This window comes from Amphiura filiformis, chromosome 9, assembly GCF_039555335.1.
Source record: "Amphiura filiformis chromosome 9, Afil_fr2py, whole genome shotgun sequence".
Lineage (NCBI taxonomy): Eukaryota > Metazoa > Echinodermata > Ophiuroidea > Amphilepidida > Amphiuridae > Amphiura > Amphiura filiformis.
This window is the reverse complement of record NC_092636.1, coordinates 10821245-10837489: the sequence shown is the minus strand read 5'-3', so window position 1 is coordinate 10837489 and position 16245 is coordinate 10821245. Positions and strand designations below refer to the sequence as shown.

General features: G+C 38.1%; 3 protein-coding genes across 3 annotated transcripts in view; 1 reads left to right on the top strand and 2 right to left on the bottom strand.

Annotated features, from left to right (window-relative positions):
• Positions 1-4679: 4679 nt before the first annotated feature.
• Positions 4680-16245, bottom strand: part of LOC140160615 (rho-related protein racA-like) — a 76376-nt gene continuing 64810 nt past the window's right edge. The window contains exons 8-11 of the mRNA XM_072183863.1: positions 10294-10521; positions 9546-9643; positions 7958-8197; positions 4680-5957 (exon numbers count right to left, since the gene is read on the bottom strand). Coding sequence (XP_072039964.1) covers positions 5799-5957; positions 7958-8197; positions 9546-9643; positions 10294-10521 — 725 coding nt within the window. The 3' untranslated portion in view covers positions 4680-5798. The remainder of the gene's footprint in view (positions 5958-7957; positions 8198-9545; positions 9644-10293; positions 10522-16245) is intronic.
• Positions 11629-13662, bottom strand: LOC140160614 (uncharacterized). Its single transcript, XM_072183860.1, has one exon. It carries the CDS (start codon positions 13450-13452, stop codon positions 12277-12279), a length of 1176 nt encoding a protein of 391 aa, XP_072039961.1. The 5' UTR covers positions 13453-13662; the 3' UTR covers positions 11629-12276.
• LOC140160408 (uncharacterized) lies at positions 13683-16040 on the top strand. Its single transcript, XM_072183643.1, is given in 2 exon segments — positions 13683-14655; positions 14657-16040. Coding segments are annotated over 2 exon segments (1827 nt in total). The 5' UTR covers positions 13683-14212.

The window sequence follows — 16245 nt, the reverse complement described above, 5'->3', positions numbered from 1 at the left end:
TTTTCGAACAACGAAAACGCTACGTGAACGAGCTAGTTTTCGTGGTATATTCGATGTCCGTGGCCTTAAACTGTCCTTATCCATCATGTCATTTGCTTCTCTAAATATTCAGTGAATTGAATACTAATATTACTATTGCAAACTAGTCCAAGCACGTCGCTAAAATGAGGCAAATAATTCGATTTTCGCAACTGGATACTTCTGTCAGTGTTATGACTGTCGCAAAAACAGCTGATCGAGGTCAGAGGTGAAATCTGTCAATCAAACTACTTTCGCGCATGCGCAAATGGCACACCTGAACTTAGGGAAATATTTTGCCGAAGGCATTGAGGTGGTGTGGTTGAAAGCGTAACCAAGCGTGCAAAATTATTATTTGCCATGGAACTTCGGTCATATTTTATTTGAAATAAACTGGATGTTAGGATCTGCATGCATGGTACACGTCTTTAGCGTCCCGTAATAAACTTTTTAGGCTTCTTGTGAGAAACACGCCATCTCGCGATGACCTCATGGCATGTGAACCAATCAAAATCCAGCTACTATCCAACCTGAAAAAGGACGTGCGCTTGATGAAAAAAGGGATAAAGTCAATACGTGATTCTGAGAATGTGTACGCATGGTGGTGATTGTATTAAAGTATATTGTAAAACGCCGTCGCAAATTCGACGTTGCCAACATTATAGGCTATCAGCAGTTTTGCGTCTGCCTGCATTATAACAATCGGCATAGCAACGATTAGGCAAAAAAAAAAAATTGTTTGTTTGTCCATAAAGGCTTATGAAATAGTTGGGTCGGTAGGTCGGTTTTTTTTTTTTTTTTTTTACAGATATTGCACTTGAAACTGACAACTGACAAGACTGGTAAATAAGTCCAAACACACAGCACTTCACTGGTTTAACTCTTGAGATGGTTCTGCTGATAGGCCTGGCATTTTCGGGTAATTTTGTACCCGGGTACCCGGCGCATTTTTTGGGCGGGTAACCGGGTACCGAAATTGAAAAAAAAAAAAAAAAAAAAAAGGTTTTTTATTTTTGTAGTGTCCCTGGACCTAGACCTAAACGCTAGGATCATTCATGGTTGATCTAAAAAAAAAAAAAATTCAAGATGTTTTGTATTTTAATATGAAAATTGATACTTTGTATTCATGTCATACTCTATTAATGATTTCAAAATGCATTCAAATTCAATGCATTTTGAAATCATTAATAGACTATGACATGAATACAAATTATCAATTTTCATATTAAAAAATACAAAACATCTTAATTTTTTTTTTTTTTTTTTTAGGTCAACCATGAATGATCCTAGCATTTAATCTAGGTCCAGGGACACTACAAAAAAAAAATAAAAACTTTAATTTTTTTTTTTTTTTTTTGAAAAATTCCAAAAAAAAAAAAAATCCAAAAAAAAAAAAAAAAAACGGTCGGGACCAGGGTACACGGTCGGTCGGACGTGGACAAACAAACAATTTTTTTTGGGCCTTATGGGACTGGCTCAACAAATCAGATACCGGTACCATAGGATTTAATAAAGTTCAAAGTTCATACAAAGTAAAATCGTTCGACGATTGTCATGGATAAGAATTTACGCACTGGAAACATACATGTAGGCCTATCATAGCTGAATAGCTCTCAAAAATGATGACATGATAATCGATAATTAGCATGATCAAACTCAGAACTGCAAAAGTCAGATATCTGATAGTATGATTCAGCAGCAGGATGTCATGACTTAATTTATTCTTTATGATTACGATTTAAAAAATAACAACGAAATAATAATTATAATTAAACGATGATAATATTATATACTATAGGCCTAATGTATAGGATTTTGTTTTAAATTAAAGAAATTATAAACATTTTTTATCCTAGGCCTATATATCATTTCGCAACATCTTATAGGCCACACAAACAGCATGAACATGATGAATATTATAAACTTGTCAAATAACTTAAAAACACTCAGTTGAAAACGTTTGTCATTTTGTCTTTATTTATACAATATTGCTTCTCGTATCATTTGTTTTTGTGTAATTATTTTAACAAAACAATAGCGTACCAATCCAATTTAGCAGAAAAATGTTATATTAAAATGCGCTTTGCGATATTTGTAGGCCCTAAATTCAATTAAAACGCCATATAGGCCTAACTGCACGCGGTTGGTATACGCTCAGTGATAAGCTTCTTCATCCTACAATGAAATTATTATTATTATTATTATTTTTTTTTTGGTTAAAAAGCAGGACAATAAATCTGAAGTGTTTTCCAATTTATACAAATACATTTTTGTAGTAGGCCCTAACCCAGCGAACACAAACATTAATTTTTAAAACGTTGGAAGCACCCAGCAAACACAAAACGTTTTCGACATCATTCGCAAAAGGTTATAGTCAGAAAACGTTTAAATGTCGGGTTGTATAAAGGGTATATTAAGAGTATAAAACGTTTTCATAACCTTAAAAAACATTTTATGATAATCTCCTGCTCATCAAACAAAAATGTTTTACAGAAAACGTTTAAATGTCGGGTTATATAAAGGGTATAAAAACGTTTTAATAACAATTCAAAAACATTCTCAAAAACTTGATACAAAACATTCTAAACAGAATGTTATTTTGGGAGTTGAAAAAATATTTTGCGAAAAATGTTTGCCCAAAATATTTGCAATAACGTTTTAAAAACGTTTTCATGACCTTTATATAACCCGACATTTAAATGTTATTAAAAGGTTTTGAAAAGAACATGTTAAGAACATTTGTGGGTTTGCTGGGTTCAAATATTTTGACATAATGTTATTTAAGTATTGACAAAATATAATTGGCAAAAATGTTTGCAAAAATAGTTTAAAATAACATTTTTTTTTTTTTTTAAAAAAATATTGTTGTAGTGTGTTTTCATACAAAACGTTTTAAAACGTTATCATGACCTTTATATAACCCGACATTTTAATGTTATTAAAACGTTTTTACCTAAACCAAAAGCCAAAGTATAACTTATTTAAAACGTTTTAAACACGTTTTTGTGTTTGCTGGGCAGGTTGTATTTTGGGTTTTGGTTTTGGTAAAAACCTTTTAATAACATTAAAGGAGTATTTCGTGATCATAGCACTGATGATCCTCTTTTTATGACAATTTTCAGTATAGATATCCACGAAAAAAGCTTATTCCCAAAATTTCAGTTGATTCCAATTTTGCGTTTGCGAGTTATGCATGATTATACTGCTCCATAGACTGTGTTGTAATTTCGTTCTGGTATACCAGAATGAAATTCATATCTTTGCTAAACGAATTAATCTGCAAGAATTTTTTTGTACATAAACATTATGTAAAAGTCTCAACTTTTTTTTTGAAAAAAGTGGGGGAGATGATGCTGTGGATCACGAAATGCCCCTTTAAATGTCGGATTATATCAAAGTCATTAAAACGTTTTAAAATGTTTTGTTATGAAAACACACAACAACAATATTTTAAAATGTTTTCAAAATGTTATTTTAATAAAAATTTCCAAACATTTCTTTTGTGAAATATTTTGTCAACACTTAAATAACATAATGTTAGAATATTTTTGAATGTTATGAAAAACGTTTTATATATCGTCTGTATACCATTTATATAACCCGACATTTAAACATTTTCTGACAACCTTTTCTAACCGTTTGCGAATGATCTCGAAAATGTTTTGTGTTCGCTGAGAAGGTTGCTTCATTTTAGTAATACGTTTTATTTATTTTCATATATTTAGTGTAGCAACATTGAATAGTATTGTTATTATTTTATATTGTTTTATTAAATTTTGAACTATATATGTTCAAAATCTCACCTTCTCTGGTTCAACTATGGTCTTTCAGACTTTCACATTAAGTTTTAAAGTTTTAATATTTATTTAATATTATTATTATTGTTATTATTATTATTGTTATTATTATTCTTGTTTTAGAAAAGATTAATTTCCGGCTTACGCGACACCACCCGGATTTAGAAAATTCCCGGGAAAAAATGGCCTATTGGCATTTCAACTCAAAACTTGTCATATTATCTTTCCGATTTAAAAGCACCTATCCTAAAGAATATGATCCCGAATCACACATAAATTCGCCCAGTCCCATTTCCCAAATATGAAAGTGAAAAAAAAAAGTGAATTTCAGTTTGGCAGAGGTGGGACTCGAACATACGCCGCAGCTGCATACAGTATCGCCAAGTCCAGCGCGCTAATCCATTGGACCACATGAGTTGCTGGTAGCCATATTGAATTTTTAACATATAGCTTATAGGCAACTCCAACATTTCTGGGTATAGAATAGAAATACAACAATACGTGTATTCCCGGCGTGTATTGTGCTGAGCACAATAGATAATATCAACTTTGACTGCATCGTGCATCATGGTATTGATATATCGGTCCGTACAATGTAGGCCTATAGGGAATCTGCCATTTTCTTGTAGGCCTATAGTCCCCGGAGTATAGACGTTGGGTTTTCCCCAGTTTATTCAAGATTTTCACATAGAACCCCAAGATGTTTTTTAGAAAATAGAAGATTAGATTACCATAAAAACGACACAGTAATCTTTATCGGGGTTCTATGTAAAAATTACATTAGATTTTTCATCATTTTTTGAGCGTTTATTTTCAGTAAATTCAAAAAATATTTTGACGTATATAAAATTGAAATAAAATGTAATAGCTGCCATTTGCAACATTTCAATAAATGTACTTACTTTTAACCAATAACACTAGAAAAACACCCAACTACATGTACTACATGTAAAGGTGATATCTTGGGTTAGCTTAGTGGGCATCAGGCAAGTAATACAGAACATCAACACTTTACAATGAGGGGATTGTGCTGCAAACAATAGGTGTTTTACAAAAGGCAGCTATTACATTCTATTGCACTTACGATAGTGTAGCACTCTGCCGACGATATATCACTTTCAGACAACCAACCATCCACCGCCATAATTATGTCCTCAACTATTAAAACAGCTTGTAAAATGTCATGAAGTCTTAATTTTCACGAAGCAAGTCTGTAATTTTCACGTAGCATGCAAGCATTTACACAGGGCTTCAAGCCAGCCCTTGCAAAAATATAGGAATAATATAGGAACATTTAGAATGAAAATATTGGACAAATATAGAACCGCGGAAGTCAAATACAGTGGGTGTCAGAGACCAATAACTATTGTTAAGGGGAAAAGTCCCAAAGAAACTTTTAACCTTTGCATGATGTGTGCATCAGTTTTGGACCCAGTATGATGTCTACAAATAATATCCTAGGCAAAAAATAGAGGGCAGCAAAATCTACCCACTGCCCTGCTGATAATATTTGACACGATCAAGGGAAATGAGTCGGATGTCGCTAATATTGATTTTGAGATATTGGCAAAGAAAGTGTTAAAATTCTTTTGTTTTATATTGTTTTTAGCGATTGATAAATTGACGTGGGGTTTTCAGTTTCTGAAAGCCCTAAATGTCCTCTTTAGAAACATGTGTAAAACTCATTTTCGACCAGGGCCGACATGTGACTCATTCCCCTTGATCATGTCACATAATGACAGCTACACACAAAGAACGCAAAATTTTTAAATTTTACATAAAATTCACCAGTGCAAGTGAAAAAAGCATTTCAATTTCTTACATTTTGAAAAAATATAGGAATTATAGGACATTTTATAACAATATAGGAAAATATAGTAAGAGTTCAAAAATATAGGAAATATAGGGCCGCTTGAAGCCTGTTTTACATGACTTTACATTTTTTATCTGTTTCTTTCTTTCCGATCTTAGCTTCATATTCTTTCATTTCTTCCAGATAAGATACAGGTGGCCAGCGGTTCTTTTGGATGTATTCAGGTTATCTCCATTGAGCTGAGTGAACTCTGACCTCTCTGTGAAAGCCAAGTAGTTTGATGAGATGAAATGAAGACACCAATTGGCAAGCTGTGTAGCATTATGGAACTGAGAAAGAAAGAAAGGGATACGCAAACATTAAAAAAAGAAAAAACATTTAAAACTAGAGTCAACAGACGCTGAGTACAAGCCGCAATTTGACCCCTATAACTTGACCCCTGGGTTACGGATGGGGGCAACTGCTCTTGCATTGTGCTTAGGATGTCATAAGAAATATTCCTGGTGAATTTCAGCTTAATCGGAACTTATACATGGATTTTGATTTTTTTAAAATTTTTGAATAACCTTTTGAACCCCTTAGTGACAATTTACCTCAATGAAAAAAAAAACCTTATGTACACCAACAAAATGCATTGTTCCAATTTTAAATAAAAAATTCTAACATGTGAGGTTCTTGAGATAAAAATTCTTGAGGTTATTCAGCTAAAAACAAGAAGTGACCCCTCAATGACCTTTGACCCCCAAAATAAAAATACCATGCATACATCAGGGAACACTGATTCATGTATGATGGTTATATTATTCTGGTCTTTTTACATTTTGAGATAAAAATTTTTTGAACATTTTTGATAATTTTGGTTTTTGACCGGAAGTAACCCCTTAATGACCTTTGACCCCAAAACTGTAGGCATCCTAAAGACCCTGGCTAGTAGCAATGCATGTGTGCTAATGGCGACTCTCTGCTATGTAATTTGTAAAGACAGTGATTTTTAAATATTTTTTAGACTTTGACCGGAAATGACCCCTTAATGACCTTTGACCCCTTATCTGAGCACACCCTATAGACACCGACTAAAGTCGAGTCACATGATATAACCATGTCCTCATCGCATGAAATTTGTGGAAGGAGTAGCATTTTTTGTGAAATCAACATTTTTGGCCATAAGGTCAAGGTCAAAGGTCACAGTCAGGTCAAAGTCAAATGTAAGGTTTGGCCTAGTCCAGTGGTCATTTGGCTCAAGTATGGTTGAAATCTGTCAAAGCATAAGAGAGCTAGGGCGAAACGTGGCAAGTCACGCAAAATGTCACGAGTTGCCAGAAGAAGAAGAATTGGGAAGAGACAGAACAAGCCGACGAACGTTCGTCGTCGGCTTGTAAAAAGGTGTTGTCAGGTAATTTATAGTTGGAAAATGTAATACAGTATCAGCATCAGCACAAAGAGCCAGAGACACTTAACTTTTATTTGAAGCACATAACTGGGAGTTTTGGGAACAATTTTTGGGTCTTGGGAACTTAATTTTGCTTAAATTTTAGGCTATAGAACAGAACAAAATGAACATAAAATGTGGTCTTAACATCTGAACCAGGCATGTAACCTGGATTTATTTGAGGGGAGTGCAGCAGGCTCAAAAGTGGACCTTTTGTGATTTTTTCCTTTAAAAAAGGGCAGATTTCAACGTTTTTACCAAACAAAAGTGGACCTTTGGTGAATATTTCTTAACACAAATGATCATACGGGTATGCTCCCCAAAAAACCACTGAATTTTACCAAAATAGAGAATTGAAAGATCTGTAATTTTGATCATTTCAGCACTAAAAGACCCCTAAATAATTATTGCTAATTCCTCACATTTCTATTTTTTTTCCAGGCAACTTTCAACCAGAAAGCCAAAAAAGACCTTCGATTTTGACTCTTCCCAGACCCCCTTTTACCAGTACGCCATCAGCTCCCTAAGACCCACCATCTCCGAATTCTGGGGGAGGAGGATGTGCCCCCCATAACAATGTTGCACACAGCACTCATAGACCATCTCTGTTTTACTGAATAATTATGTTCTGTCCCCGCCAATTTTTGTACTTTAAACATACAATGCAGAATTATACATAATTATTCACTTATCCGAATTTTCACTTATCCGGCAAGTGCTGTCATGGCTGGATAAAAGAGGTTTGACTCTACAGAAAGTCATCAAATTTGTTTCAGTTTGTCTAAGAAACCAGTAGTACAGACTGTATCATAGAAACATATTTTTAGAAAGAAGCACATTATTTTTTATATTTCAATGGAAATTTCATCAAATAAATTCAAGATGTCAATTAAATCTTACCTGTGCTCCATGAAGAAGTTCTATCACATCAATATCAGCCTTGGCAATGTGATCTTTAACATCTCGATCAATTTCATTAGCAATGTACAATTCACTTAAGTTTTTGAGTCTTTCTTGGCCATATCTATCTGCCATGGTAAGTATGCCCACACTGTCACTATCTTCTATTGGGGTGTAATCTGTGTAGAGATACTCCAAGAGTGCTGTGAAACATTTTTGATCTTCATCATTTAATGTGACCTGGAAGTAAATAAGAAAAACTTATTGAATTTAAACCTACATATTAATCCATACACTTCCTACAGAAGATATGATCTTAAAAAACTTTTTGAATTTAAACCTACAGATTAATCCATACACTTCCTACAGAAGACATGATCTTAACCTTCCAACACAGGGAGTGTGAATTTCAAATGAGGTTACCTGAATGGGATACTCCAAGGACTGTATGTGCACTTGGTTTATCCCAATCCATGATCGATCTTGCAAGTTTTCACCCGGATCTCCTGTTTTCTCCTGCTTTCAAAATAATTGATTTATTGTTTGTTATCAAAACTTCCTTCACCCAATGGAATTTGGGGAGTTGCACAGATGTTAATGTTACAATCCAAGTGCTTTGCACCGAGTTCGGCTGCAACCAGCCTATACTATTCAGCAAATTACTTCAGCGGTGTCTGTCTGCTCTGATTATCGCGTAAAAAGAACTAGGTCACTCGTTGCTATGCATTTTGACTCGCGAATGAGGTGCCGATGTGATGATGACGTGATTCAATTAGCCAATCAGAACCCCACTTCCGTATTTATGCCACAAACTGCCAAATTGGCAGACCGCTGAAGTACTGTGCTGAAAACTATAGTTGATGCAATCTGATTCTAATGATTCACCAGTGGCAATGATACTTACCACAACCAAATTTTGCGATTTTTTCAATGATGGGTTGTAATTGATATGTAGCATTTTGGGGACATCCACACAAAACTTTACAATGAACATGTTCCAGCTTATCAGGTAACTCAATTTGAAATTCACACTCCCTGTGTGAGAGATTGAGGTCATGTCTTCCTTCAGATCTCACACCACCAAATCAGAGTCCCATAGAGATATGTGCTATATTTGCCTTAAGAAAACATCATTTTTTCTTCACAGGAGCGACTCAGTTTTAAGCGACAGCTATGATGGTTGAAATCAGCCCTTGCCTGATCCCTCTGGCTGGGAAAAAATATAGGTTGACCGTCATTATTTTTTACGACTGGCCCTCAAAGTCTACGATGCCTGGGAATTTCCTATTTTACAGGCAAAACCATGCCAGTGTTTCTGTAAAGAAAAGGCTGCTTAAAATCATTAAAAGTTATTCGATCTCTCCCATCTGTGGTACACTTGCAGGAATTAATATTACTAATCATGACCAATCCCAATTTGGCTAAAATTATGCAAATTTCTGCTCATTTTAATGCTTAAATTGAGAATGCATGAGTTTTTCTGAGAAGTGAAATTAAGGGCGCACAACCATATAATTCTATTTGGTGGTGTGAAATCATACGGGGTGGATAGATTTCAACTGCAATAGCCCATTGTCAGAACACCTACCACTTCTTTAGACCTCTCTGCAAACAGTCCACCAAACATTCCTGCCATGACGTCACATCGGGCCATCAACATCACTTTATGTGCTGGGATAACAACTCCTGAAGAAAATTAAGTATTCCAACCATATATTTAAAAAGAATTCATTTATTAGAAGATGTAATTTTAATCTATTCTATTATTTATCTACATCTGTACCAGGTCCATTATGGACCATTATTGACCATTTCAAATCAAGAACGGGAAAGTTTTCAAAAGGTCTAATTCTATTCAATTGAGTGTGGTTTTATGCTATTCTAATTAAATGACAAATTTGCTGAATGCAAGAAATTCTTGTGATTTAGCAGATATTAATAATAATATGTTGTGCGCTGGCGAGTGAGTGTGAATAAAGTTTAATTTTGTGGCCAGTTCAATAAAACTATTTAACCACTGTAATTATAACAACTCCCCATTGTTCCCATAGTGGGATGATGCGAGGCATGTGGGGTATCTGCCACACCCAAGTGCATAACATGATGGCCTTAACAACTTCCCTATCGGGCTCCTCTAGAATGGCCAATAGAATCACATTTGTGAGCGAGGTGATGCAGAAGATATTTCATGATCATCCTGCACTTTCAAAAAACCTGGATCCGCCCTTGGTGAAGGGATTTGAACCCATAACATCAAGCTACCCACTTGTTGACTAGCTAAGATTGTCCGTAACCATTTCTCATTGGAATCATGGAGATTATGACAATCAACTTACCTTGTACATTAAACTTGATGTCAGAGAAAGTTTCTTTCTCAAGAAACATAGCCTTTGCCCTCTGTCCCATCCTGTGATTAAGATACGTGCCGATGCTGGGATTTAGGGAAGCTTCATCATTCACTATGTTATCTACCACCTGGCTCAGTTGCGGTAAGTAGAAGATCTCGGAAACTCTTCTGAGTTCTTTTAGGATCCTACCATCAGCACCTTCAAGCTTGGGAAGACCTAGAAGTGATATAAAACTGGCTTATATTGGGATATTCCATTTGAAATCCACACTTCCCCTGAAGAAGATTAGTTCAAGTTTACTACTATAGAGGGAGTATGGGTCTCAAACAGAAGAGGGACGTCCCTGAAAAGACCAGTTTGGGAAGATAATAGGGAAAACCATATACAGGGGTTTCAAAATAATTTACCCCAACTAACTATATTTGAAAAACATACTCCCTCAGTGGAAGACTTTTCTTAAATTTTCCACAGGGATTGGCAGATTTTAAATGGGGAATAGCCCATTACGAAACATGTGAGAACATGGTTGATTTAGATGTTATAAGAAAATCATATCAGTACAATTTAAAACCACAATGTATGATCTTCTTCAATGAATTTGGTTAATTTTTTAAGCATGTTCCAACTTACATTTAGGGATATTTTGTGATTCTATATCATCTTTCTCAGGACATAGTTCAATAGACACCCACGAAAAACACAAAAATGTCAGTTGATTCAGGCATTGAGTTGCATGTTGCACATAATTACATATATGCCATGTCGTCGTCTGTATTCCATAGTGGCGTATAGTGGGGCGCCGCGAATAAACAACTTTTCGAGAAAATCGGGTTTGAAGAAATGCCAATTTAAAATCGAGTTGTGTAAATCAGACATTCATTATATTTTGTAAATGATGTGAAATTTCTGTAGTAAACTAAATAGATTTTATTGTTATATATTTTTCAAAGTTTTAGGGGCCTGAGCTTTCGATCCTAGCAGGATCTTTATCAAAGGCAGAGTGACAAGACAACACACAAACATGCATATATATAGGGACATGGACATAAAGGAAAAGGAAATTAGCAAGACAATAGAAGACATAAGTGTTTCTTGGGAAATATCAATAGGGGCAGGAAGTGGGATGTCATGAATGGAAGTAAGAGGGATAAGGATATGAATGAAGACAATGGGCTGAATAGAAATATGAAAATGAATGGCAACTACATGAACATATTACAAAATGATAGATGTAAATAGGAAATAAAAACTAAAATAATAAAGTGGAGGAAAAAATGTAAAAAAAAAAATATATATAAAAAATAATTGGAAAAAAAAAAAAAAAAATTGAGGGGGGGGGCCAAATATAATGATGATGAAAAACAAGTTAGTCGTTTCCCTCTTGGATGTTGAGACCGTGTGGCTGTATGGTACGAAGGCGCTTCATCCAGAATTTCTCCCTGCTGGCACGGACGGTGTCAGGGCGGTTACCTAAAGACTCAATGCCCTGTAGGATCATGTCGGAGATGGAGTGGTTGGGGAGGTTAAAGTGATTACCAACAGGGTGTCAAGCTTCTTGGTTTTGACAGTGGACCTGTGTCCATAAAACCGCTTCTTAAGTGCATTCTTAGTTTCTCCCACATACTGTATACCACAAACTCTGCAAGAAATGAGATATACTACATTAGATGTGGTGCAGGTGATGTTGCCCCTGATCCTGTGGGAGGAATTGTTGGAATTACTGGCAACAGAATCCCCTTCTTGGATATGGTCCTGGCAGACAACACACCTGGAATCACATGTGAAAGTACCCTGTTGTGTGGAAGGAATAGTATCAGAAAGTGGGGGACTTCAGCTCTCACAAGAAGATCTCTAAGATTGCGAGGACGTCTGTAGGCCAGGATGGGGCTATCGGGAACTGCTCGTTGTAGCCGATCTGAGGTTTGAAGTATATGGTGATTGTCATTAGTGATGCTGCGGAGAGGAGGGAGGTTAGGATGAAAAGTGACCACAAGAGGGACTCTGGTATTGGTGTCCGGGCTTCTGCTTCAGTACATCTGACCTGGGAAGAGATTTGACCTTGTTGATGGCCTGCTGCACTTTAAGTGCGCTGTGTCCCCTAGATGTAAGGTTCTTCTTGAGGTCCCTGGCATGCTGTGAGAAGTCAGAATCATTAGTACAAATGCGGCGGAGGCGGAGAGCTTGACTGTATGCTATACCACTTTTACAATGTTGGGGATGGCAACTGGAAGAGTGTAGGTACTGGTGACTGTCTGTGGGCTTGGTGTATAGATCTGTGACACGGGAGTCGTTCTCCTTTCTGATGGTGACATCCAAGAAGTTGACCTGGTGGTGAGAAAGTTCAGACGTGAATTTAATAGTTCTGTGGAAAGAATTGACATGGTTAAGAAAGGTGTGAAGGCTGTCTTCTTCTCTGGTCCAGATGAAAAACACATCATCAATGTACCTCCACCAAATCCATGGACGACACGGGGCAGCATCCAACATCTGCTCTTCAAGCCTAGACATGAAGAGGCAGGCGAACGACGGAGCCATGCGGGTCCCCATCGATGTCCCAAATACCTGTAAATAGTGATCTCCCATAAAGGTGAAATTGTTCTTAGTTAGTACATGATTCATGAGAGTCTTCAGATCATCAATGGGGGGGCTGGTGTGGCCACTTCTAGACAGCGCTTCACAGGTAGCTGAAATTCCTTCACTGAATGGGATGTTAGTATACAAGGATGACACATCACAAGTGCCAATGATGGCAGTGCTGGGGATCTGGTCCTTGATAGCTTCAAGCTTCCTGAGAAAGTCCGGGGTGTCGTGTATGTATGACGGAGTCTGAGAAACAAGGGGTTTAATGAAGTGATCAACATAGAGGGATATGTTCTCAGTGGGGGAACCATTACCGGATACAATGGGTCGACCAGGATTCCCAGGCTTGTGGATCTTGGGCAGGAGATAAAATCGAGCAGCTTTAGAATCTGTAGGAGAAAGAAATGCATGGGCTTTGTCAGTTAATTCATCACGAGCATGCATGTCATCCAGGGTGGTCTTTATCTGTTGAGAGAAAGAGTCAGTAGGATCAGAATCAACAAGAGCATAGTTAGTACGATTGTTGAGGTGCTTCATGGTCTCATCGATATACTTTTGGCGATCCATGACAACCACGGCAGATCCTTTATCAGCAGGCTTGATGATGATGTCAGTCCTGGTTCTAAGAGACTTGAGAGCCTGGCGTTCCTCACGGGTAAGTTGTCATGTGTCCTGTGGGGAGAATTAGCAGAATTATTAACTTGGGAACTAACAACCTGCACGTATGTCTCCATGGCTGGAACCCTGTTCTTTGGAGGGACCCAACTGCTTTTCTTGCGAAAAGGAATCAACTGCTATATGGTACATCTATCCGTCTCATCAATATCCTAACTGAACATTGTGCTGCTTCTCTTGACAGTTTCTCTGATGAAATCACCGAACTCGAAGATGACCTGCGATCATGTTGTACAGAGGCCCAATGGGAACAGTATAATAATCAGATAAATTCATGTTTGTCCACACAGAAAGCCGAACTTCTTGATCGCAGAAACAGGAAGATCCGTGGTATCTTGGAGAAACGTCAACAGCACAACAGAAGACGGTTTAGGCGTCCTGCAACTACTAACCATGATAACGAAAACCTTCCCTCCACAGTCGTTAATTTATCATCGTCCTCTCTTTCCTCCGCTGAATTGGATCTTCTCTCCAAAGGCCTCAAGTTCTGTCCCACCCCTCCAGAGGTCAACCAGGTAGAACTCAGTCAGGATCTCACTCAATACTATCGTCGCATACGTCTACGGGAGTTTTTCCTTGATGAGCCAGCATCTGAACCTGAGCCTTTTCGCAAGAAAAGCAGTTGGGTCCCTCAAAGAACAGGGTTCCAGCCATGGAGACATACGTGCAGGTTGTTAGTTCCAAAGTTAATAATTCTGCTAATTCTCCCCACAGGACACATGACAACTTACCCCGTGAGGAACGCCAGGCTCTCAAGTCTCTTAGAACCAGGACTGACATCATCATCAAGCCTGCTGATAAAGGATCTGCCGTGGTTGTCATGGATCGCCAAAAGTATATCGATGAGACCATGAAGCACCTCAACAATCGTACTAACTATGCTCTTGTTGATTCTGATCCTACTGACTCTTTCTCTCAACAGATAAAGACCACCCTGGATGACATGCATGCTCGTGATGAATTAACTGACAAAGCCCATGCATTTCTTTCTCCTACAGATTCTAAAGCTGCTCGATTTTATCTCCTGCCCAAGATCCACAAGCCTGGGAATCCTGGTCGACCCATTGTATCCGGTAATGGTTCCCCACTGAGAACATATCCTCTATGTTGATCACTTCATTAAACCCCTTGTTTCTCAGACTCCGTCATACATACACGACACCCCGGACTTTCTCAGGAAGCTTGAAGCTATCAAGGACCAGATCCCCAGCACTGCCATCATTGGCACTTGTGATGTGTCATCCTTGTATACTAACATCCCATTCAGTGAAGGAATTTCAGCTACCTGTGAAGCGCTGTCTAGAAGTGGCCACACCAGCCCCCCCATTGATGATCTGAAGACTCTCATGAATCATGTACTAACTAAGAACAATTTCACCTTTATGGGAGATCACTATTTACAGGTATTTGGGACATCGATGGGGACCCGCATGGCTCCGTCGTTCGCCTGCCTCTTCATGTCTAGGCTTGAAGAGCAGATGTTGGCTGCTGCCCCTTGTCGTCCATGGATTTGGTGGAGGTACATTGATGATGTGTTTTTCATCTGGACCAGAGAAGAAGACAGCCTTCACACCTTTCTTAACCATGTCAATTCTTTCCACAGAACTATTAAATTCACGTCTGAACTTTCTCACCACCAGGTCAACTTCTTGGATGTCACCATCAGAAGGGAGAGTGACTCCCGTGTCACAGATCTATACACCAAGCCCACAGACAGTCACCAGTACCTACACTCTTCCAGTTGCCATCCCCAACATTGTAAAAGTGGTATAGCATACAGTCAAGCTCTCCGCCTCCGCCGCATTTGTACTAATGATTCTGACTTCTCACAGCATGCCAGGGACCTCAAGAAGAACCTTACATCTAGGGGACACAGCGCACTTAAAGTGCAGCAGGCCATCAACAAGGTCAAATCTCTTCCCAGGTCAGATGTACTGAAGCAGAAGCCCAGAAGCCAGGACACCAATACCAGAGTCCCTCTTGTGGTCACTTTTCATCCTAACCTCCCTCCTCTCCGCAGCATCACTAATGACAATCACCATATACTTCAAACCTCAGATCGGCTACAACGAGCAGTTCCCGATAGCCCCATCCTGGCCTACAGACGTCCTCGCAATCTTAGAGATCTTCTTGTGAGAGCTGAAGTCCCCCCACTTTCTGATACTATTCCTTCCACACAACAGGGTACTTTCACATGTGATTCCAGGTGTGTTGTCTGCCAGGACCATATCCAAGAAGGGGATTCTGTTGCCAGTAATTCCAACAATTCCTCCCACAGGATCAGGGGCAACATCACCTGCACCACATCTAATGTAGTATATCTCATTTCTTGCAGAGTTTGTGGTATACAGTATGTGGGAGAAACTAAGAATGCACTTAAGAAGCGGTTTTATGGACACAGGTCCACTGTCAAAACCAAGAAGCTTGACACCCTGTTGGTAATCACTTTAACCTCCCCAACCACTCCATCTCCGACATGATCCTACAGGGCATTGAGTCTTTAGGTAACCGCCCTGACACCGTCCGTGCCAGCAGGGAGAAATTCTGAGTGAAGCGCCTTCGTACCATACAGCCACACGGTCTCAACATCCAAGAGGGAAACGACTAACTTGTTTTTCATCATCATTATATTTCGCCCCCCCCCCCCTCAATTTTTTTTTTCCAATTATTTTTTATATATATTTT

Coding starts and splice junctions, on each gene's coding strand:
- LOC140160614 (XM_072183860.1), bottom strand. CDS start 13,452: ATGGATCGCCAAAAGTATATCGATGAGACCATGAAGCACCTCAACAAT.